This window comes from Staurois parvus, unplaced genomic scaffold (genome assembly GCF_062004578.1).
Source record: "Staurois parvus isolate SC_StPar_1 unplaced genomic scaffold, SC_StPar_1.0 ptg000832l, whole genome shotgun sequence".
NCBI lineage: Eukaryota > Metazoa > Chordata > Amphibia > Anura > Ranidae > Staurois > Staurois parvus.
This window is the reverse complement of record NW_028318628.1, coordinates 3,832,879-3,859,062: the sequence shown is the minus strand read 5'-3', so window position 1 is coordinate 3,859,062 and position 26,184 is coordinate 3,832,879. Positions and strand designations below refer to the sequence as shown.

The 26,184-nt window shown below is 41.6% G+C and overlaps 1 protein-coding gene across 1 annotated transcript in view; it reads left to right on the top strand.

The window, feature by feature from the left end:
• The first annotated feature begins 228 nt into the window (after window positions 1-228).
• The window catches only part of MAPK8IP2 (mitogen-activated protein kinase 8 interacting protein 2), a 76,887-nt gene continuing 50,931 nt past the window's right edge, over window positions 229-26,184 (top strand). The window contains exon 1 of the mRNA XM_089655311.1: window positions 229-855. Coding sequence (XP_089511437.1) covers window positions 791-855 — 65 coding nt within the window. The 5' untranslated portion in view covers window positions 229-790. The remainder of the gene's footprint in view (window positions 856-26,184) is intronic.

Below are 26,184 nucleotides of genomic sequence, written 5' to 3'. Positions count from 1 at the left end.
GTGGGGTCCAGGCCTGGAGTGGTCATAATGTTCTGGCTGAGGTAGGGATGTGCAGTATATAGAGTGATGTGCAGTAAATCGCTGTCCCCAGTGTAGCAGTGCTGGGAAGGGATGTCTGTGAGGGAACAGCTGCTCCCTGACCTACATGGCTGAGTTTTAATCAGAGAAGATGTGCGATTACTGGTGCTGAGGATTAATAATCAGGTGATGACGTCATGTGATGGCTGGCGGTGGCGCAGGATCCGGCCGCGGCTGGTGACCAGTAGGGGTCGGCTCTGTCCGTACACAGGCTGGGCTCTAGGCAGCGCCATTTCAGCACCATCGGCTGGACAGCTCCCCACCCGCTCTCCATTGTAGTGGATGAGAAGAGAGTACCGTTGCCCGCACTACCTCCAGTCCTTCCTCCATCCATCTCCCCCTCCCCCGCTCTCCCCTCCCCCGCCCTGTGCATTGGCTCCCAGCTTGTGCAGTCTCTCCTGGATGTGACTGCATCAGAGCCGCAGCGAGCCGTCCCCATCCGAGGAGGAGGACCGGGGGGACATCGTACCGACCGATCGCCCGGAATCCGGAGGAGGACCAGGAGGGGAAGTGACCGTCCATGGAGGGGATGATCGCCCGGATCTGACTGTCTGCCACCCGTCGTCACTGGGCGCTGTCCCCGGGCTGCTGTCCTCCGTCCATCGCCCTCCTCCTCCTCTCTGTGTACCGGTGGGGAGGGCTGATCTACCGGCTGGAGCCCCGTCCTGTCCTCCCTGTCCCGGGGTGTGTCGGTGTATGAGCACCTCTGAAGATGGCGGACCGAGCTGAGATGTTTTCTCTCTCCACCTTCCACTCCCTCTCCCCCCCGGGCTGCAGGTGAGACATGGGGGGCCATAGGATGGGGGGGCACACAAAGGCAGGGGAGCAGACCACCGACCATCATCAGATCACACATCACTGATGGGGGGATACAGGTGACATCACAAGCTGTACCAACACCCCCTCCAACAGAGGAACCCACAAAATAATGTCCAGGTCCTCAGGAACCCCAAGGTAAACCAATGCACAGAAGGATACCCCTACATTGGTGGCCAGGGGGAACCCTCCTACTGGTGGACAGGCCCCTTATATTGCCCCCCCCCCCTTTACATTTGTGGCCTTGGGAACAATGCCCCCCTTGCTGAGGTTCTCAGCGGGAAGAATGCCCATCCCTTGTACTGGTGGTCAATGGAAAGAAAACCCTCCTTACAGTGATGGTCAGTAGGAGCAATGCTTCCCCCCCCCCCTTACATTGGTGTCCTTAGGAAGAATAGTCCATTGTAGTGCTGGCCAATGGGAAGATTGCCCCTCCCCTTACACTGGTGGCCTTAAGAACAATGCCTCTCTTGTAGGAGTGACCAGTGGGAAGACTGCACCCCGTACATTGGTGGTCATTAGGAAGAATGGCCCGTTGTAGTGGTGGCCAATGGGGAGAATGCCCCTCCCCTTACATTGGTGGCCTTAAGAACAATGCCTCCTTTGTAGGGGTGACCAGTGGGAAGACTGCACCCCGTACATTGGTGGTCATTAGGAAGAATGGCCTGTTGTAGTGGTGGCCAGTAGGAAGAATGCACCACCTACATTGGTGGTCAGTACCAAGAATGCCCCCCCTCCCCCTTACACTGGTGGCCTCAGGAACAATGCTTGCCTTGTAGGGATGGCTGGGCAAAAGAATGCTCCCTCCCACACACCTTACATTGATGGTCAATAGGAAGATTGAAGGTTACATTGATGAGCAGAGGGAAGATTGCGCCTTACATTGGTGGTCAGTAGGAAGATTGCACCTTCCATTGATGAGCAGAGGGAAAATTGCTCCTTACATTGGTGGTCAGTACAAAGATTGCCCCTAACATTGGTCAGTGGGAAGAATATTTCCCCTTTACATCAGTGGCCTAAGGAACAATGTTCCCTTGTAATGGTGGCCAGTAGAAAGAATGTCTCTCCTACATTAGTGGTCAGTACTAAGAATGCTTCCCCCCTTACATTTGTGGCCATAGAAACAATGCTCCCTCCTTGTAGGGGTGACCAGTCAAAAGAATACCCCCCTTACATTGGTGGTTAGTGGGAAGAATGCCCCCCCCCTTTATTGTGGGTTAGTAGAAAGAATGCCCCCCTTACATTGGTAGTCAGCAGGAAGAATGCTCACTTACATTGGTTCCTAGTCAAAAGCAATTGATGGCCAGTCAGAAGGATACCCCACTTACATTAGTAGTTGGTGGAAAGAATGCCCCCTTCTTAGATCAGTGGCCTTAGGAACAATGCCCCCCTTTTAGGGGTGGCCAGTCAGAAGAATACCCCTCTTTCATTAGTGGTTAGTGGAAAGAATGTCCCCTCCTTACATCAGTGGCCTTAGGAACAATGCCCCCCCCCGTAGGGGTGACCAGTCAGAAGAATGCCCCCCTCACATTAGTGGTTAGTGGAAAGAATGCCTCCTCCTTACATCAGTGGCCTTAGGAACAATGCCCCCCTCCTTGTAGGGGTGGCCAGTCAGAAGGTTTCCCCCCTTTTGGTGGTTAGTGGGAAGAATGCCCCCTTTACATTTGTAGTCAGCAGGAAGAATGCTCCCTTGCATAGGTTCCTAGTCTAAAGATTTCCCCCTTACATTGGTGGCCAATGGGAAGAATTCCCTCCCTTGTAGTGGTGGCCAGTGGGAAGACCACCATACAGTAGTGATCTTAATGCCGCTCTAACAGATCATTTGTGTCGTGCCTCTGACTCTGCCCAATGGTGATGGCCCTGGACCTATGCAGGTACCCTCAGATGGGAGATCAATCAGCCCAGAATTCTCCTACCACCTCTAGAGGAATCCTAATGTTCCCCAGAACCCTGGTTGAGAATAGCTGCTGTATGCTGTCCTGTCTGATGCAAAAATAAAAATCCAGATAACAGGAGAAAGCATAAACTGACATAATAGGCTGAAATATAAACAACAGTTGCAGCCATATTGCATCAAGCTTTCATAAGCAGACATGGCTCCTCCACTGAGATGAACAGATCTCCATTACATTAGACAAGTCTTCCCATGCAGATTTCCCATATACTAATACATCAGAGCTATAGGTAATGGATTTACTGCCTCATATAGGAACATATGAGAGATCTTTGAGCTATCCATGTATTTAGACGTATTTTCTATATCTTGCCTGTATCATTGTGTTTATTGCACCAAAATATATATTTCTTTGCCTTTTTCGTCTATCTGTCTGCCTGGTGGACTGTATAAAACATCAGCTTTCTGGGAAAGTGACAGCCATGGATACCTGCAGTGCTGTGAGATGGGAATTGTCCCGTCTCATTTATTTGAATGAAAATATCCAAATAAATATGTCCATGACAAATCCAGCATGTATCACGGCATAGTTTTGTTTTAGTGCCATGATCACAGTGCTATGTAGGTCATGTTGTGCCAAGAGATATTTTGTATAGATTAATTATATACACACCAGCTCCGTTAATGGGCATGACAGCCCGGTTCATCCTCCACAGAAGACAAGATGTTTATGTAGACTCCAGTAAGAATAGTAACTGATGAGATGTGTAGCAGTAGGTTAGGGAGGGCCTTGTAGTATTGTAAATGTATGTTGTCATCTCAGCCATAATCTGTTTTTTTTGGTGGATTGGATTGAATTGTTTTTATTATTGTTAAAGGATTATCAAAAACGTCTTTTCATTCTAGTGCCTCCCATAATAATGTTGTGGCTAAATTATTATGTATGGTAAGCCTAAGCACACCATTAACAGCAATGTCTGAGGCTTATACAGCATTGCAGCACTAATGTACAATGCTTGTATTATAGGATGAGAAAAAAGATGCCGCATTTACAGCTAACCGTACATATACCCATATAAACCATCAGGAACATTTCATGTAGCCACGTTGTACAATATATAATCTATACTCCCATGTACGGATTATAGAATCTATGCAGGGGCAGAATGGATGGTGAAAGGCCCGCTGTAACTATTAGTGGTGAAGGACCAATGCTGAAGCCAACTAAACCTTGTAAACATTGCAACACTATTATTTTGTACAAGCAAATACTGGGATAAAATGTAGGTCTAGAAGTGATCTAGTCAAGTTGTTGAGCTTAGGTTGGCACTGCAGAGATGTATTCAGGACAGGTTCAGTTATCGACTTTAAATCATTTTAACAGAAAGTAGATGAACTATTTGATGGTTCATTATGTTTTGTAATTAAAACTGGGCACAGTATTTTTGGTTGTGGGAATTTTTAGCACCAACTAAATTGCCATCTTCTCCCCCCCCCAAAAAAAATATATAATAAAAATAATTAATTCCAAACGTGCTATAGATAATTTATCCTTAATTTAAAAGCTGAATTCTGTGCACAGAAAAAAAGAGAGGATAGCAAATTCATATCAGCAGGTATGCCATTATAAAATCGGAAAATGTGGACCATTCACAATTGCTAGTAAATTGAACAGTCACCTGCCCACTCCCGGCATTATTTGACATTGTATGTTGATGTCAGCGCTGCTTTGTTGTCTGCTGTGACAACTCTAGAAGTACTACCTGTCCAAGGACTTGCTTGAATCATGTGTCAGTGTAGCTGCAGAAAAGAATAAAACTTATATAGAATATAACAAGTGTAGTAGGGAAAACCATTTTACCTAGCCTGCAGTTCAGTTGTAAAGCAGAACTAATCCCATGGATTTAAAGTGTTAGTTCATCTTTACTAGAAACATGCCTATGTAGATAAGGGGTGTCGGTGGATAATAACAAACTGTATGTTTCTGACTAAAGTTGAATAATGCCCTTGCTGTAGGTGTAGGCCATTTATGTACCTCTTGAAGCCTGACTGGAATACTCCCAGGACGTTGCTAGGACATTGCTAAGTGAGGCCTAGTCATTACTGCTCACATCCACCATCACAGGAGTGAGCCTTTTCTCTGGTTTAAACCCCTTCACATGCCCTTTCTCTCCCCTGATGTAGTAACTGAGCACAGCATCTGACTGCTCACTCCTGTAATGGTGGAGGTGAGCAGTAATGACTAGGCCTCACTTAACAACATCCTGGGAGTATTCCGGTCAAACCTAAGGAGGTAAATAAATGGCCTATAACTATAAAAAGGGCATTATTCAACTTTAGTCAGAGCTGCCCAGTTTGTTTTTATCTGCAGACATCCCTTACCGGCATATGTAGCTTTTTGGTAAAGGTGAACTATCCCTTTAACAGTTTAAAAAACAGTTACATTCCCAGCAGGGCAACTGACACATTTGCTTGTTCTCTCACCCAAACTGTCAAACCATCAAATGGCTGGTATCAAAACTGATCACATGTGCACATCATGGCAGTTGAAGATCAAACAGAGGCTAAGGTCGATTGAAAATGGCGCATATGATTGTGCCACCATTTCTTTCATTTTTTTAAACAAAATCCATCATGTTGGATCAGGCACTTTTGATTGCAATACGAAAATCATGTATCGCAACTGGCACGCTAATGGTGCGAAAACGAACGACTAAGAATTCTCGTTCGGTTTTGGACTCGTCTGTTTAAGATGGCAGCTTCCTTGGCTGAAAATGATAGGAGTTTGTAGTTCTGCTTTAATCTAATCCTTGACTCTATATTTTAAATGGACCCTTATGCCCTTTTTACACCACAATGTTGATGTCTTGTCAGTTTTTTCTGCGCAGAAAACAGCATACACATTGCAGATTCCTGTGCAGAAAAAAATCTGCACGTGATATTAGTTTTGTAGTGTGAACAGGGCACACAGGGAACAATTGTTTTCTTTGTGCCCTTGCACAACACATGGTGTGAATGAGGCCTTAACCACAAACTAATCCTTAAATTTAACTTTAGCATAACAAAATGCCTAAACCCACCTGGAAACTTCAGCCTAACAGTAAACCTGTAGCCTATAATGTAAATAAAAGCGGAACTAAACCCTCCTATTGTTTTCAGCCAAGGAAGCTGCCATCTTAGCCTCTGTTTGATCATCAACTGCCAAGATGCTGCACAAGTGACCGGTTATGACACCAGACATTTCATGGTTTGACAGTTTGGTTGAGAGCACAAGCAAATGTGGCAGTTATGATTCCTGGAATACATCCAGGAATGTAACTGTTTTATGAAATTGTTAAATCGAGGTTTAGTTCCATTTTAACATAACCCTATCTGTAAGCCTAACCTCAACCTTCAAATCCTCCCTCCTAAAGCTAACCCCAGAAAACTAAGGGCCAAATCACACCATTGCGTTGATCTGCATTTTAGCGCAGCTGTAAAACACAGATCAACAGAAGGACATCTGAAAAACAATAATTTCCAATGTGTTCTATTCACACCATAATGCTGCATTGACCTGCATTGCGGAAAAATGCAACATGTATGCATGTTAACACAACGGATGTAAGTAGATGCAAGCGGATGTGAACACAATGCAGAAAATATCCTGTGAAAAAGCAGTACGCTTTAGCGCACGCTAAAATGCATGTCAACGGACGTCAAAATGTATGTCAATGGATGTCAGCACACGACTAAAATGGATGGAAATGTACATCCATTTTCTCTACATTTTACTGCAAGTCAGTGTGAATTGGCCCTCAAGCTGGCCATAGATGGATTGTTTTGTTTTGTTTGTTTTTTCAGCTAGCCAGCTGCAAAAAAATAAAAATAAAAATTCCCCCATCCGCACATTCAAGACAGATGAGGGAATACTCTCCACTGCCCTGTTGTATTGTTATACAGGATTTATATAGCGCCGACAGTTTGCTCCGCACTTTACATTAAGGTGGGAGATAGTACACGAGACAGTACAGTAACAATACGATTCAATAGACGAGGGGTTCAAGGGCCCTGCTCCTAGGAGCTTATAGTCTAGGAGGGAGGGGATAGTGGTACAGGAGGAAATAGCTGGAGGGGATGAAGTGGTAGGAAGAGTGGAGGAGTTCAGTAATTAGCTGAGGGCAGGGTAGGCTTCCCTGAAGAGATGGGTTTTCAGAGTGTGCCTAAAGGTGAGCAGAGTAGGTGATAGTCTGATGAATTGGGGTAGGGAGTTCCAGAGGATGGGGGAAGCCCTGGAGAAGTTCTGGAGATGGGCATGGGAGGAGGAGACCAGGGAGCTTGAGAGTAGGAGGTCTTGTGAGGAGCGGAGAGTACATTTTGGATGGTAGATGGATATCAGATCGGTGATGTAGTTTGGGGCAGTGTTATGAACAGCTTTGTACGTCAGTGTTAGCGTTTTGAATTTTATCCGTTGGGCAATCGGAAGCCAGTGGAGGGATTGGCAGAGGGGGGTGGCAGATACAGAACGGTTATTAAGGTGGATGAGTCTGGCCGCAGCATTCAAGATGGACTGAAGCAGGGATAGCCTGCAGTGAGGTAAGCAGGTGAGGAGGGAGTTACAGTAGTCGAGGCGTGATATAATAAGGGAGTGGATGAGTTGCTTAGTGTATTCTGACAGTGTGGCCTCCCCTGCTGTCAGAATACACTGATCAGCACTGCAGCTAATTGGCTAAAATGCTGATCAAGCAAACATTTTCCAGCAAACCCATTCGAGAAGAGTCAGTGCTTAAATGGACTGCTCTTGAACACGAATGGCTGTAGATGGATGGAAATTCAGCCAGTCCCTGCTGAACCAGATGAATTGTGATCCATCTATGACAAGCTTAAGCCTAAACCCAAGAATTATTGCAATGAAAGGGATTATCATGATTAAAAATATATTAATCAATATTACATATAAAAATCATAGCCCCAGAGTTCATTTTTATTTTATTTTCTGCACCGTACATAGATGATTAAACCTTCTAACTTCAACTGTGTCCTATAAGACATAGATTTATAAATATCCATTAGGAAAGGAATGTTCATTCATTCATTCATTCAGTGATAGAAATGTGTCAAGAAAAAAAGAGTATGTATTTTAAAATATAGTGTTTATCAAACGATAATGCTGTGTAGAAACATGGTAAAAAAAATTAAAGACTGAACTGGAAATAATATTTAATAAAAAAAAACATTATACCATGTATATAAATGATTGTGGCAATTCATGTGCGTTGACTGGTGCACATAGAGGCAGTAGAGTGTTTTGTACAAGCTGGGTCATAGTAATGACACTCCATTGATGGGTCTGTGTTGTGCACTTTCAGAATTGAGGTTTTTGGATGTGTAAAAATGTTATGGTAGTATAATAACTTTGGGCAGGAGGCACTCATCAACTGGTGAAAGGCATGCCAGCCATGATTAGTTTAAGGGGGTTTTGTGGGCATGGTTGGCAACTTATCAATTATTCGCATAATTAAATGATGTGGGTTCTTCTGCCTACTTGGATCATTTACATAACCTGTGTGCTTCGTGAATGTCAGTCAAGGAATGAGTTGGTAACTGGTTGGTGATGGTGAGGGTACTAAGGGAAAAGAGGATGTTATTCAGATAAATATTTATCATGGAGAGATTTGGGGTAGTTATGAGTCTAAGGAGGTCTGGAGGGGTTTACTGATATGTGGGAGCTACAGGTACTCATCAATAATGGGTCACATTTGCTTACCACTATACATGCCTGCATTTGGTGTTGCATAAGAAAACTTGACCTTTTAAAGAGGACCTGACCTGTGAAAGTTACCCAAAAAAAGGCAAACAGAAGGCAAAACACTAGCCAACAGTATTACCTGTATTCACCCATCAGCTAATCTTTTTTTCCTATTGCTTTGCCATGTCTTACATTGTAGTGTTGGTTTACTAAATAGGCAAATAGGCTGTCCACTTTCCAAGGGAACTTTCCCTTAGGCTAGTGAATGTGATGAAAATTCACATTACAAAGTATACTCAACTAATAAAATAATAGGAAATATTAAAGTAGGAAAATAAAATGAAAAATGTATTGTTGCTTGCACATAAAAGGATGATAGAGGTCATCAAAACATTCACGAATCTAAGTAAAAATTGCCTTTCAAAATAAACATCCTATTTGCCTTTAGTAAAACAACCACTATGTCTCTGGATGGTGGCAGTCATCTTGGTAGAGAAGAAGGCTTTGCTTCTGCATACAACAGTTGCTTCTTTGATGACCGGTGGGGTAATGGGAGCAGAACATTTAGCAGCACAATAATAACATCACCAAATCTTACCCCAAATCTCATGAAAATAGTAGTCCCAGGCAATACCTTAGATGATCTCACAAAGCAGAAATTCGGCTGTTAGGCTTAAGACAGGGCTTGATTTATTTGCTTTGAATCTAGAAGCCAGCTAAAAAAGTTAGGAGCCAGTTTTTTTTGTAGCGTAGTGAGTTGTCACCCCCCCGGGACTTCACATGATGCGATTTGCCATGTGACAATCATGTCAAAACTGCACCGTGTTGTAGGCACCATTGAAATAATGGCACCTGAACCTGCATTTTGCAATCACAACAATTCTGCTGCAATCCCAAAACACCCAGGTGTGAATGGAGCCACCCTCATGCACACATATGCGATTCTGGATTCGTTTTGAAGCTCATAGGTTTGCATGACAGGCTAGATATTTTGTGTTCCTATTGAGGTTGTTCACGCAGATGCAATCCACATACATTGTGTTTTGAGAGCCATTATGAAAAGAGTCCTGTGCTACTTTGTAATAGTGCATTCCAGACTCGCAAGTGATAGAGTTGCATGTGGAGTTTTGTGTTTTGCTATTGACAGGAGTTTTTGCATTGAAGTCTATTAGGAGTCATTTGCTCACCGTAGTCTATTGGGAGACGTTTGAGCACTGAAGTCTTTTGGGAGGCGTTTGCTCACTAAAGTCTATGGAAGGTGTTTTTCCATTGAAGTCTATGGGAAGCTATTTCCCATTGAAGTCTATGGGAGGCATTTTCACATTGAAGTCTATGGGGCGCAATTTCCCATTGAAGTCTATGGGGCACAATTTCCCATTGAAGTCTGTGGGGCGTGATTTCCCGTTCAAGTCTGTGGGGCGCGATTTCCCATTCAAGTCTGTGGGGCGTGATTTCCCATTCAGGTCTATGGGGCGCGATTTCCCATTCAAGTCTGTGGGGCGCGATTTCCCATTCAGGTCTATGGGGAACGATTTCCCATTCAAGTCTATGGTAGGCAATGTGTGAACCCAGGTGCCAGGATGCAATTTATAGTCGCCATGGCGACCTGGCACCTGGGATTTGTCAAGCCCTGGCTTAAGATACAGAAGGAGGAAGAATTGAAGAAAAGGTAGATTTTTCAGGGTTCTACATATGCAGTAAGCATTTTTTGAATTGAAGAAAAGCCTAATTATAACTATTCTTAACCCCCCCCCCCCCCACATATCGTGCCTAGCTGGTATTTTAAAAAAATCGATGTACATAATGTACGGGTCATGTTGTTCCGCAGCTTCAGCTTCTCTATGTAAGGGAGCCCTTGACAACTGCTGTGATCTCCTGGAGCCATGACGTCACCCATAAGCTCCCATGACACAGGGAAGCTGAAGCTACAGGATCATGTGACCAGACTGCAGTGAATTAAAAATAAGTAAATACACAGATCTTTTTTTTATACAGGATAGGTAGGAAGAAAGGGGAGGAAACATTTTTAAAAAATAGTTCTAGGTAAGCTTTTCTTCCACTTGAAGTTCAGATCCACTTCAGGTCCATGTATAAGTATACTTAGTGCCAGAGTACACAAGATTGTACATGTCCCTCTGCAGTATTGCTCTGTAGAGTCATATATTATTGATACGTTCTAAGAGGAGAGAGAACTCTCTAGTGAATAATGTCAGTTCAGAGGCAAATTTAAAAAGTCTGATGTTGCATTTACATACGTTGCTACTTCTCTGCTTCCTGAGACACATTATTCTATTTGATAGAGTGGATTATTACTGATTATGTTTTGCACTTAGGAACATATCTATAATCTATTAATAGCACGTATTAAATCTCCCACATATTGATATTGTATTTCATCTGAACTATGTTAGAGAGGATGGAAGTCCAACGGTCAAATTACGACTTAATGGGGACATGTTTCAGTAATGTGGTCAGAAATGTGCCTACTTTTTGGTACAACATAGATTTAGGTGCTAATTGGAGGGGGAGGGGGTAATTATTTTTTAAGCATTACAGCAACATTAAATAGCAAAACAAATCAGCGCTGCTCCAAGCCCGCCGTATCAGTCTCCTTGATTTACACTCGGTTTTCAAGTGCTGGGAGAGACAAAGCACATCTTGCTCCAAGCAAGTTACAATAGAACATACAGTACAAGTACTGTCGCACACTGTATTTAACTCCTGTGTAAAGTGAATGAAAGACAGGGTTCAGTCCCCATCATCGGTCATGTCCCTGTCACGTTTCACCCACATTGGGCTTAATCGCAGAGGTCCACTTAACTCTAGAGTTGAATAAAGTGTGCAGCTCTACTTGTATGCTATATAGCAACAATAAATACTCTCATTAATCATATATACATTGCAATGAATAGAATAGAATAATTTTCATGGTTAAAAAAAATTACATATATACAGTGAAGGAAATAAGTATTTGATCCCTTGCTGATTTTGAATGTTTGCCCACTCACAAAGAAATGATCAGTCTAAAAATCGAATGGTAGGTGTATTGTAACACTGAGAGACAGAGTAGCAACAAAAAATTCAGAAGAAATGCATGTCTAATAATTATGCACTGATTTGCATGTTCATGAGGGAAATAAGTATTTGATGCCCTTCAAAAAACATGACTTGGTGGCAAATCCCTTGTTGGCAATCACAGAGGTCAGATGTTTCCTGTTGTTGGCCACCAGGTTTGCACACATCTCTGGATGGATTTTGGCCTACTCCTCTTGGCAGATCCTCTCCAAGTCATTAAGGTTTGGTGGCTGACGTTTGGCAACTCGAACTTTCAGCTCCCTCCACAGATTTTCAATCTGATTAAGGTCTGGAGACTGGCTAGTCCACTCCAGGACCTTAATGCTCTTCTTCTTGAGCCACTCCTTTGTTGCCTTGGCCGTGTGTTTTGTGTCATTGTCATGCTGGAACACCCATCCATGACATATTTTCAATGCCCTGGCTGAGGGAAGAAGGTTCTCACCCAAGAGTTGATGGTTCATTGCCCCGTCCATTGTCCCATTGATGCAGTGCAGTTGTCCTGTCCTCTTAGCAGAAAAACAAAGCAGAATGTTTCCACCACCATGTTTGACAGTTGGGATGGTGTTCTTGGGGTCGTAGGCAGCATTCCTCCTCCTCCACACAAGGTGAGTTGAGTTGATGCCGAAGAACTCAATTTTGGTCTCATCTGACCACAACACCTTTAACCAGTCCACCTTTGCATCATTCAGATGTTCAGTGGCAAACTTCAGACGGCCTGGACATGTGCTTTCTTGAGCAGAGGGACCTTGCAGACACTGCAGGATTTCAATCCTTGTCGGCGTAGTGTGTTATCAATTGTTTTCTTGGTGACTGTGGTCCCAGCTGCCTGGAGATCATTGACAAGATCCTCACGTGTAGTTCTTGGATGATTCCTCACTGTTCTCATGATCATTAACAATCCACGAGGTGAGATCTTGCATGGTACACAAGATTTAGGGAGACTGACAGTTGTTTTGTGTTTCTTCCATGTGCGAATGATTGCACCAACTGTTGTCACCTTCTCACCAAGCTGCTTAGCGATAGTTTGGTAGCCCAGTCCAGCCTTGTGTAGGTCTACAATCGTGTCCCTGAGATCCTTGGACAGCTCTTTGGTCTTTGTCATGGTGGAGAGTTTGGAGTCTTATTGTTTGATTGCTCCTGTAGACAGGTGTCTTTTATACAGGTAACAAAATGAGATTAGCAGCACTGCCTTTAAGAGACTGCTTCTAATCTCAGCTTGTTACCTGTATGAAAAATGCCTGGTAGCCAGAAATCCTGCTGAATGATAGGGGATCAAATACTTATTTCCCTCATGAACATGCAAATCAGTGCATAATTTGTTAGACATGCATTTCTTTTGAATTTTGTGTTGCTATTCTGTCTCTCAGTATTACAATACACCTACCAATTGATTTTTAGACTGATCATTTCTTTTTGAGTTGGCAAACATTCAAAATCAGCAGGGAATCAAATACTTATTTCCTTCACTGTATATATATAGTCATCAGCCACTTTATTAGGTACATCTGTTCAATTGCTTGTTAACACAAATTGCTAATCAGCCAATCACATGGCAGCAATTCAATGCGTTTAGGTATCTAGATGTGGTGAAGACAACTTTCTAAAGTTCAAACCGAACATCAGAATGGGGAAGAAAGGGGATTGAAGTGACTTTGAATGTGCCATGGTTGTTGGTGCTTGAGTATTTAAAAAACTGCTGATCTACTGGGATTTTCACGCATAACCATCTCTAGGGTTTGACAGGGAGCAGTCAGAGATCAGAGGAGAAAGGATAGACTGGTTTGAGATGATAGAAAGGCAACTGTAACTCAAATCACTCATAAACAACCAAGGTATGCAGAATACTATCTCTGAACACACATGTCAAACCTTGAAGCAGATAGGCTACAGCAGCAGAAGACCACACCTGGTTCCACTCCTGTCAGCTAAGAACAGAAAACAGAGACTACAATTCACACAGGCTCACCAAAATTGGACAATTGAAGATTGGAAAAAGGTTGCCTGGTCTGATGAGTCTTGATTTCAGCTGCAGCATTCCGATGGTACGGTCAGAATTTGGCATAAACAACATGAAAGCATGGATCCATCCTGCCTTGTGTCACTAGTTCAGGCTGGTAGTGGTGGTGTAATGGTGTGGGGGATATTTTCTTGGCACACTTTAGACCCCTTAGTACCAACTGAGCATTGTTTAAACGCCACGGCATACCTGAGTATTGTTGCTGACCATGTCCATCCATTTATGACTACAGTGTACCCATCTTTTGATGGCTACTTCCAGCAGGATAATTTAGGAAGTAGATAACCAGATCTCAATCCAGTAGAGCATCTTTGGGATGTGGTGGAACAGGAAGTTCACATCATGGATGTGCAGCCGACAAATCTCAGCAACATAAAAAGGTATGGAAGTCCTTGGAAGACAACAATGGTGGATGATCACAAGATCCTCTCTAAAATAAAAACCCATTCACAATCAAGAGAAGACTTCTCCAGAGCAATTACACAGGGTTTACCACAAGGTGCAAACCATTCATAAACCTGTAGAATAGAAAAGCCAGATTACTTTACTAAACTTACTAGACTTAATTACTAGACTTTACTAAAAATCATCTAAAAAAGCCAGACCAGTTCTGGAAAAGCATTCTTTGGACGGATGAAACTAAGATTAATCTGTACCAGAATGATGGGAAGAAAAAAATGTGGAGAACGCTTGGGACAGCACATGATCTAAAGCACACTATCATCTGTAAAACATGATGGAGGCAGTGTGATGGCATGGGCATGCATGGCTTCTAGTGGCACTGGGCCATTGCTGTTTATTAATGATGTGACAGAAGCAGCCGGATGAGTTCTGCAGTGTTTTGAGATATACTGTCAGACCAGATTCAGCCAAATACAGCAAAGTTGATTGGACGGCGCTTCACAGTACAGATGAAGGAAAATAAGTAGAATATTCTGCAATGGCCGAGTCAATCACCTGATCTCAACCCAATTGAGCATTCATTTCACTTGTTGAAGGCAAAACTAAAAGGCAGAAAGACCCACAAACAAAGAACAACTGAAGACAGCTGCAGTTAGAGCCTGGCAAAGCATCAGAAAGGAGGAAACCCAGTCTTTGGTAATGTCCATGGGTTCTGGACTTCAGGCAGTCATTGCCAGTAAAGGATTCTCAACAAAAAATTAAAAATGAACATTTTATTTATGATTATATTCAATTGTCCAATTACTTTTGGTCCCTTGAAAAGTAGGCTATGGCTATTCTGAAGAGCTGTAATTCCTAAACCCTTCCTCCAATTTGGATGTACATACCCTCAAATTAAGCCTGAGAGTGTGCACATTCAGCCCATAGCCATTATATAACTATATCTTGATTATGTTTTGGTAAATATTTAAAAAAATCTAAAATTGTGCCTGTGTCCAAATATATATGCACCTAACTGTATATACAAAATATAACTGGATCCTAACATTTATAGGTAAAGTTGATCCAGGGAATATCTGACTGCCTCTCGGGGATCAAGAAGGAATTTTTTTCCCTGCAGGAGCAAATTGCATCATGCTTTGCTGGGTTTTTTGCCTTCCTCTGGACCAACTGTGGATATAGGATTATAACTTTTTTTTTAATGGTTAAACTGGATGGGTTTTTGTCTTTTTTCAGCCAGACTATGTAACTATGTATATTGGAATATATAAACCTGTCGTGAACAAAAGCCCCGTTGACACAGGCCCTAAGACTGCAAGATGAGAAATTAATCAGTCAACAATTCTGGAAGGTAGACCTTGATATTGACGTCTTATAGAGATAGAAAATCTACCAGGTGAAGAATCCCAACAGCACACACCCATAACTAGTGAACTTGACCATATGGAGGAAGGTAGAATGTGTGAGATTTGGGAACTTGAAGACTCTTCAATGTATTCCCTTGTATATCCATACAACAGTTAGGTGAACCATACAGTATATATTAGGGTATATACTACTTAGTTCACAAAGGATTTTCTTGAACTGTAAAATATATCTAGTTACAAGGGGCGTTCAAGTCAAACCGGGACTTTCGAGTTTATATAATAAAAGAACAAATTTCAAGGAATGAAACTGCATTTTATTTCCGACATACTCCCCTGCTACATTTATACACTTATTCCAGTATTTAACTAATGCCTGAAAAGCTTCAGCATAGAAAGATTTGTCAGTACACCTGAACCATCCCTGGACAGCCTGCTTCACTTCATCATCATTGTGTTCACCTTTCCCACAGAAAGATTCATCTCTTGTGCAATTTCACGACAGGTTGTGTGATGATTATCCAGGATCAGACATTCCATGTGCTAAATGTTCACAGGAATGATTGTTGAGGGCTGGGAACCACCACAGCCGGGGTCAACACTGATGGATATACGGCCACCTTTAAAACATTTACATCAATCAAATGTCTTACTGTGGCTGAGCGTCTCATCATCGTACTGTACTTGAAGCCTTCTGTAGATATCTGCGGGCTTTATGCCTTCGTTTACAAGAAACTTCATCACCACATGCTGTTCCATGCACACACTAACGCTGTTGTCTGCCATCTTGAATAATGATCTCTGGACTGGCCCATGACATGTGCGCTGCCTATCAGTAATAGAACACACTTGCCACTTACTACTGCATGTAATGCCACCACGCTAGCATCCCTTTTTATACCTGTAAAATTTAAAGTCCTGGTTTGACTTGAATGCCCCTTATATGTTCCCCTCGTCCATTTGTATGTAACAATATTTGTTTCCTTATTTAATAAGTGATCAATTCAGAATTTGGTGTTCTTCTGTGTAGTTTAGTACCACATATAGCACACTTATGACTGTACGATGATCAATGCAGCCACTACTTGGTATATACTACCTAGCAGATAGGGGATTTGCTTGTAGTGTCAGAGGTAAATACTATTTGCTAATCTTCCAGATATTTGCCCCTCCATCATTTGTGTGTAACTAGATGCCTTTCTTTTTTTTTTAATACAAGAAATGTGATCTGTTTGGAATATGAGTACTGAGATTTTAACTTGTGTCTTTGTCCTCAGCTCCACGGTGTCAATTTTCCATGGTTCAGTGGTATGAGGAAATGGAAAGCCAAATGAAGTCCCTTAGCTCCAATCTGCAAAACTAGTCATATCCTCTAGATATTAGAACTCAGTTAAAGTGAGAGAAGCATACAGGTCAAATTCAGGCCAGGGCAGCTAAGCTAAATTCTTTACATAATGTTTGCACTTCCAGGGGTAAATCCAATCTAATTTCAATGTGCATTATTTATTAACTTAAAAGTATATGTCATATCTCTGTAGAAGTGCTTGCTGAACCATTGTCTGTCAGTTCTCCAAGTAGAATATAGTCTATTACATCAAAAAACGGATTATTGATTTGGCTATCTATTATTCTATCTGTTGCTAAAATAGGAAATTGAAAAGCTGGTGAAGAATCTGCCCACTGCCTCTCTACTGCAGGGCGTGCATGTCATCTGACTTAATTACATTTGCTGTATAGACGGAGTGATTGTTTTTGTGTTCCTATTGTACTCAGTGAGAATGGTCTTGTACTGTCACACAAGACTGATGGCCTCCCAGCTCCATCTACTCAGTGAAGTAGGCCTGGGGGAATCAGACAATTCAGTCCTCTGAGTGATGTAATAAGGGCATTCCAGTAAATGCAGGGACGAAGAGCTCCCCATGGGTAAATGGAGCCACACAAAGCTTTAATATTTTGTTTGTCCTTTACATCATTTTCCAATCGGTGGCTTCTATTTTTGCACTTTGAATGCACTACTAAAAATAAAAACAACTGGCATAACATCGCCATGTGAATGTGTATTGCTTATTGTGTACTATACATACATAGTGCCCTCCCCTAGAAACAAATGCATTCCCCTAGCTTCAGGTACTCTGAGACAAACAAGCAGAAGCACTACATCAGTGATGCAAAAAAACAGTCCGGGAACAGAAGGACTTGATGGCTAGAATGTTCAATTCCATGTCAATAAATACTTCAGGCTATGCTGTAATCTTCTGACTGGGGAAATCTTTAGTTCTAAACAACAAAATAACAAGAAGGGTGCAGGAGCCTCACATATCACCATAAAGACTGTTAATAGAAAGAATGCAAATATGCTCACAAAAGCTATATGGCTGTAAGTGTATAAAGTGACCTCAGCCACGGTCACTACTCAAATCAAGGACCTGGATGTCCAATGAACAGATCTCAAGACTAACGTGTTTTGAGGTGATGGTGTTTAAGTGGTTAAAGAAATACATGAGGTTGGTGCGCCCTCCTTGTTATTCTGTCGTTCAGTTACTTTGAGCCCCAAAAAAGACATTGTCCACTTTGAATCCTGTCCCAGCATGGGAAGCTGCAACCATGCTCTGTCTTTTGGGGGCCCTACCTGTGCCTTGATTAGGAAATATAACATGAAAGAAAACACAAGAATTGAGCACACCCCCCCACCATCGCCACCACCCTCCGCCACCCGATCACCCACTTAAAAGAACTAACCTGCGCAAGAAACAGCCAACCCCACACCCTCTAGCAGCATGCAGGCTCCTCATCAGGTCCCCATCCCTACTACTTCTTCCGAAAATTTCCGCCCAATACAAACTCCTTGTTTGCGTCGTGGTAAATACGCAGCTGGTGCTTTGTGCTTCTTCTCAGAAATAGAGACATCCCAATTCGGAATATGGATCTGTTTATGAAATGTGTACCTTCCTGAATTCCTTTCCATCCCACAATATGATATGCAGCCATTTATCAGAAATAACTAATCATCTATATATGCCATCTATTCTTGAATGGTATTTATTTATTTCTCTTTAGCTAAACTTTTAGTCTGTATTTTTCAACTTCTCATCTGTGGAATTTAGATATAATAAACATTGACATGTCTAAGACCATTAATTCTATTATGTGATCACATCATACAGAAGACTTTGCTAATGATACATTCTCTCAAACAATACAAAGCATTGCTACTTTGTAACAGAGGTAGATAGGTGAAGCAAGGAACGGACACATGCCTAGCCTACACTGAGTTTGCGAAACAACCAACCGCTTTGTGCACTTTACAGGGTTCTTCACTCTCCCCTTAAAAATTGTGATCCTGCCACTGCAGTTGTTTCAAATAGTACAGTGCCTTGAAAATGTATTCATACCCCTTGAAATTTTCCAAATTTTGTCATGTTACAACCAAAAATGTAAATGTATTTTATTGGGATTTTATGTGATAGACCAACACAAAATGGCACATAATTGTGAAGGGGAAGGAAAATGATAAATGGTTTTCAAAGTTTTTTTCAAATAAATATCTGAAAAGTGTAGCATGCATTTATATTCAGCCCCCTTTACTTTGATACCCCTAACTAAAATCTAGTGGAACCAATTGCCTTCAAAAGTCACCTAATTAATAAATAGAGTCCACCTGTATGTAATTTGATCTTATTATAAATACAGCTGTTCTGTGAAGCCCTCAGACTGCTCAGAGAACATTAGTGAACAAACAGCATAATGAAGGCTAATGAACACATGAGACAGGTCAGGGCTAAAGTTGTGCATAAGTTTAAAGCAGGGTTAGGTTATGAAAAAATATCCCAAGCTTTGAAAATCTCACAGACCACTGTTCAATCCATCATCTGGAAATGGAAAGAGTTTGGTACAACTGCAAACCAACCAAGACATGGCCGTCCACCTAAACTGACAGGCTGGACAAGGAGAGCATTAATCAGAGAAGCAGCCAAGAGGCCCATGGTAACTCTAGAGGAGCTGCAGAGATCCACAGCTCTGGTGGGAGAATATTACTGTGGTGGGAGAACTACTACTTGTGCATTCCACAAATCTGGCCTTTATGGAAGAGTGGCAAGAAGAAAGCCATTATTTAATGAAAGCCATAAGAATTCCTGTTTGCAGTTTGCGAAAAGCCATGTGGGGTCACAGCAAACATGTGGAAGAAGGTGCTCTGGTCAGATAAGACCAAAATTTAACTTTTTGGCTTCAAAGCAAAATGCTATGTGTGGCGAAAAACTAACGCTGCACATCACCCTGAACACACCATCCCCAACATGAAACATGGTGGTGGCAGCATCATGTTGTGGGGATGATTTTCTTCAGCAGGGACAGGGAAGCTGGTCAGAGTTGATGGGAAGATGGATGGACCCAAATATGGGGCAATCTTAGAATAAAACGTGTTAGAGTCTGCAAAAGACTTGAGACTGGGGCGGTGGTTCACCTTCCAGCAGGACAACGACCCTAAACATACAGCCAGAGCTACAATGGAATGGTTTAGATCAAAACATATTTATGTGTTAAAATGGCCCAGTCAAAGTTCAGACCTAAGTCCAATTGAGAATCTATGGCAAGACTTGAAAATTGCTGTTCACAGATGCTCTCTTCCAATCTGAGCTTGAGCTATTTTGCAAAGAAGAATGGGACAAAAATTTTACTCGAGATGTGCAAAGCTGGTAGCGATATTCCCAAAAAGACTTGTATCTGTAATTGCAGTGAAAGGTGGTTCTACAAAGTATTGACACTTTTCACATATTTATTTGTAACAAATTTTGAAAACTATTTATCATTTTCTTTCCACTTCGCAATTATGTGCCACTTTGTGTTGGTCTATCAAGAACATATTCTTACACTAATACTGGATATCAGGGCTATATATATATTGCACATTTAAATTTCAGTTGTCTCTAAAAGACTGCTTGATTGCTGTCTGAGTGAACCTAGGCAGATATCCATAATGCTAGAACATGCTAGGAAAATGCTCTCATGAAAATGGAAGGGTTCCTTTATTGCCCTCTTAGGCAGAATGGAACAAAGCTATAAATAATGTCCTCTCTGGATACAATGTCACTTGTCAAAGCAGAGATGGACCACAGGAACCAAAGTGTCTGTCAAATTCCTGCCTAGCTGTCAGGGCACTCTTAATGCAATCAGAACCTGATTTGCTTGTAATATTTTTTCCATAATAATGTGCAATTTATTTTACATTATATCAGGTTGCTTTTACTGATCACATTATAGCAAGCCTCTGCCTGTGAGTCTAGCTATGCATTTTATTCAATCCATAATGTCATTTTCTGTGATTGTTCTAATTTTTTTTATTGGTTAGTCAATAATTTGCTTTTCTTTCACATCACTACTAAAAATACATGATTAAAATATTTAGCTCATGTACTTTTCTCACAGCAGAATGTATAATTGCAATCCACAAGGACATCACCTATTTTTGGCCTAGGTTGTTTTTATTTTCCTGTAGGAACTGAAAATCCTGAGCTTTGTGTTTCCATAAGGCCTTAACTTTCCTCACTCAGTCTTATAGTAAACATAACACAAACCTGTGTAATTACAACTGAGCATTATATGAAACAATACATAAGCAAACTACAGAAAAAACAGCATGTCGAAATGATTAATAGATAAAGACATATAGGAAGCTGAGGTTATATGCATCAATGTAAAAGTCAAGCTCTGCCCATAATAGGATAACAGTTAACTGTTGTTTACTGATTTAAAATACAAAAAAAGTAATACATTCCCTAACCACATGGCTACCAAGGTAAGTTTATAAATGGCATGGTAGACAAGTAGTTTACAGCAAGCTGCAGCTGTGACCCTGGTACCAGCTTTCAGAGCTGGGGAAGAGCTTTCCAATAAAAGTCATCTGGGCAGCTCCAGAGTCGCCTGATCACTTTTTAATGGGGTTCTCAAACTGCACTGGTAACCTGTAAAGGCTTTTAAAGCATCGACTTTAGACTGTTGAGTACCATAGTTCTTTGCAATTCCATGGGTGTGTGCAATTTTAAGACTTGATCTGTTTGGTATCTGTTTGTTCAACGCAACCCCATCTTTTATATTTTACAAAAATTAGGTATAATATTGTGTTTGCACCAAAATTCATTTTAGTGTATTTTGTTCCTGAAAACATGCAGTTGATTAAAAACTGCAGAAATTCCGTGCAAGCCCCTCTGTGCAGGCTACATGATAAGGTGCTTTACTGTGGCATCATGTGTTGGTGCAAAACGGTACCATTCATCATGAATTGCCTGTGCCAGTGTACCTTGTGACAAATGTGTATTGTGCACTGCCAAAAAATAGTGCATGCATCATTTTTGTTATTTCCCTGCACATTAGGGTGCTGCAACACACATCTGTCATGCAATGTAGAATGAATGGCCGCTAAGCGCACCAATGTGCATTGCCAGGCCTTACCATAGTACCAATGGGTACCGAATGCCAGTGCAGACATCTAATCAGACAATTTTAAGTGACTCCAATACATCTTAACTCTGGGTTAGCTAGTCAGTGAGTGGACAGATGGTGACCCCTACACATCCACAGGTCAGCCAACTCTCACCCTTGCCAGGCTGCTCGACTGTGTTAGTCCCGGATATTTTTGATTGCTTATAAAGACATTGTCAGCCAGGCAAGACATATGGGTGAGGCCAGCATGAGTCTGACAGAAGTAATCCCTGACCAATCAGCGCACTATTCTTTTCCTCTGCCCATAACATGAAAAATGAAAGATGAACTTGAACAGCCAGTGAAGTAGCCTGTCACCAGAAAAGCATAAACAACCAGTTAGGTGGATGTGTGGCATCCTATAACAGCTGCAGAAAAGGAAATGAGAATTATAGGGAGCTATTCAGCAGGTCCCACATCAGCCAACTAGACCAAATGATTTCCATTGTGTGAAAGAAGGAAGATCTAATAGTCCTAATATAACAGAATTTTTTTTTTGGGTATCAAAAGCCATTGAAAAAGTAAAGAGTTGGGTGTCTTTTGGCTGTTTCAGCCAGGTCTATCTTCAACACTATACCTGCAATGCCACTTTCTGCTATGGAGCTGTTTGTTTGGCAATAACTTTTGGCATTACCTAAAGTGGTAGTAAGCTTTTGCACTACAAAATCCACTGACAGGTCTCTTCTGTCATAAATCTCCTCCCGGACTGTCATTGAGTAATGTGATCTAAACCACACATGTGCAGTTCAGTCCACATTTATGGTCAGCTCTGCATGCCACGGCTATGTGATTCCCATGTGCATGACGTTACCACTGCCTGGCCATTCAAGCAGTCGAAGGTTCCAATCCTGGAAATGAAGACCGGGTGAAGATGGCAGCGCCGAGAAGCTGTGATAGGACAGCTCTAGAGGGCTTCTTTTGTAGGTAAGTCTGTCATAATGTAGTGGACTTTAACATGTGGGGGGGGGGCATTATTTTAGTAATATACTATATATGGTAAAAAAGACTACTACCACTTTAAGATAACAAGACTTTCTTTTCATGATATTGTCTTGCAAAAATGTTTTTTTCCACAATCCATAGACATTAAAACAACAAAAATAAACAGAATGCTCTTTTTCTTTTTGACCAGTGTTTAAAAAAAAAAAATAGTGTTACTGCACATTAAAATTGCACATTTTATTCTGAAATTTGTCATGCTTATAATGACAATAAAATTATGTTTCTGGTACAAAGTACTGCAAAGTTATTTACAAATGAAGTGTTTGGTTTGTTTTTTTTTATTTTTGTGGGGTTTTTTTTCAATGTGAAATGTATAAATATATATTTAATGTAAAAATATTAGTGAACATAACAAACAAAAAAAAGTTTAAATATTAATGGCTAATTAGTCAAACATCAACAGGAAAATAGTAGTTGAATAGAGAAGGGGAATAAGGAGTTAACTAGGGCTGTTTACAATAAACTAAGGGTTAATAAAGGGTTACAGGATAAGTTCACCTTTGGGAACATGTTACATGTTCCACCTGTTTTTGTGTGGAACATGTAACATGTTCCCAAAGCTGCAGCAACACCCGCCCCCCTCCCTCTGACAGATAATACGGGGAGAAGTTTCAGATTGTAGTGGACAAGGCAGGCGTGTTTCTGTCTGGCTATGTTCCAATTTTTAAGGATATTACCCTAGGGATAGTAACATCAGGGCGGGAGCAGAAGTCCCAGAACACTAAATTTCCCAGGAGGTGGAGGGTAGAGGTTAAACGTGTCATATATCCAGCCTACATAGAAGAGATCAGGGTACGATTAATGTTGGGAAAGACAGACATAGCTAAACTTAGGGAGAATTGTAACTTTTATTAAATAATTGTAGCCCACCAGTGATAAGGAAAATGAGTGCCAGTGAGTACATTTTGACTTGAAATGTTGAGGACAGGGGAAAGATTCAGGTCTTTGTAAGAAGAAAGATTTTGGGCAACGATGATTCCCATCTAAAATAAGTTGACCTTTTGGACAAAAATAATAAATGCACATTTTGTTTGCAGGTTAAAAAAAAAAATGTGCATTTATTATTTTTGTCCAGTGGAGCCTGGAAAACATTGCACCAGTGATCAGTAGTTCGCTGATGCCATGCAGATCTCCTGCAGACCTGTCAGAATATCTGCTTGCCATATGGGATGTTCGGTCAAGCAGATATTCTGACAGGAAGCTTCATTGAACCACCAAGGCGCTCCACAGTGCTGTGGTAGTTCATTGAAAACTTCAAGCCAACAGCTGCCAAGGCTGCCAGGACCTGTAGGCACTTATTCACAGAACTCTGTGAATAAATGACGTGGCCATGTGGGCAGAGCCCCGCATGGCCACGCTATTTTCAAATCTGACAGGTATTATGGGGAAACTTCTCCCCATACTATCTGTCGGGGGGGGGGGGGGCAGCGGGTGCAGCTGCAGCTATAGGAACATAACATTTTGTGTTTTATATAAGTTCTAGGGTTCCTTTTTAGTGCATTTGCTGCTGACCTCATCAGAGTCTTGCTGTTTCTGTGTTCAATATTTAGCTATGGAAACATGTTACATATTCCATCCTAAAAATGGATGGAACATGTAACATACTTCAAAGGTGAACTTATCCTTTAACAAGTAGCTCCACTTTTATTGAGAAAAAAACAATCCCCTCTGGGCAATCAGTGTGAAACAAACTTTTTTGCAGATTCCTACCTGTTTATGCTCTTAAGAATAAGTTGTTTGTTTTATTATGTGTGCAGAGTGAATGTGAATGAGAATGACTTTTCATTATCCATCAGCTCATGCACTTGCAGTATTATAATGAGGAAAGTTGCAGTGGCATCCCTTTAGAAGTAATTAACATGTTTGGGCTATCCCGCCTAAAGTTAAATTTTTGTTGCAGAGGATGCCTAAAATATGATTTGCATCTTAGTGCAGATGTCTGGGAAAATCAGTGAGCCAAACACATGAAGAGAAAATGACATTTCTGGGGAACCAACTCTGTACCGAATGCCTCCTGGTTGCCATATTGTATAGCATTGAATTTTACAGAAAAGTACTAATAACATTTAATTTTAATATGGCTTGTGTAGTAATTGTACATGCTATATTATTTTTTGTTTTCTATTTTTCACCATGAAAGTGGAGTTAACCATTAAACTGCTGTACCCATTGGAGAGAGGTATCAAGGCTAGGTGTCCTCTGATGGCCAGAGGATCCAGGGCCCAGGGAAATGGAGCTGCCGTGTCTTGTCCCCCACCCCAATGTAGAGTGTGTGAGAGTGGATCATTAGTGCAAATCCAAGCTCTAGGATTGGATTATTGGAGTTTGATCTAGTATATAGATTTAGGTCAAAAAACTAATTTGCTCAGGACTGCCTGCAAGTATCACCATTCGATTTGAAGGCCTTCTCAGTGTCTAAAGAAGCAGCGAATCTGGAACCAGAATAAGGACATTTCACACCTATATGGGTGCAGAAGCCCATCTGACCCTTATGAATCAGATGTCCAATGATTTGTTTTAAAAGGGTCAACAATACCTTTGTCGCTGTTCTGGCATCCACGTTCAAAAGTTAAATAGGGTGGTAGGAGGAACAGTCTTCTGCATTCCAACCCGAATTGGGGACTACAATGGCAACCACATCTAACATAGTTCATGCTTCAATGCATCTGAGAAGGTTTTGCAACACAGAGACCAGATTTTCCTGATAGGTTTAAAATATTCTGCACGCAGGTTGCTTTAAATAAAACTTTTGTGTTTTCATTACATACCTTATTTTAGACCCAGCAATGTCATCACCAAGTCTCTGTGCAATGCAGGGATATCAAGGTCAGTTGGGGGTGACTATTTCCTGAAAACAGCAGGAACAGGTGCAACCCACATGTGATGCTCACCATCCACGATTCACAGAATTAAAGTGTTACTAAACCCAGGACCCTGCATTCACTATATCCGGTCTCCCACAGTACACAGACATGAAAGTGCAATTATTTTAGTAAATATAAACAGCTGAATACCTTTCCTCATCAGCAGTTAGAGCAGTTTGACTGTGACTTCTATCAGTGTACAGCCAAGCACATGTTAAAGATTGTACGAGGAGTTTTCATTCTGCTCTAGGAGGATGCAGAACCCCTGACCTCTGTCTGGACAGTGCTGATTGCCCTGTGCTGATCACATGCACTCTCCCAAGAATAAAAAAACTCTCTAGCAATACTCACCAAACTGAGCATGTGCAAAGTGACTCCATACCATATGTCTTATCAGGAGATAAGAGGGGGCACTGGAAGAAGGGGAGGATCAGAGAAGTCAGGATTAAACAGCCTTTTTATACAAT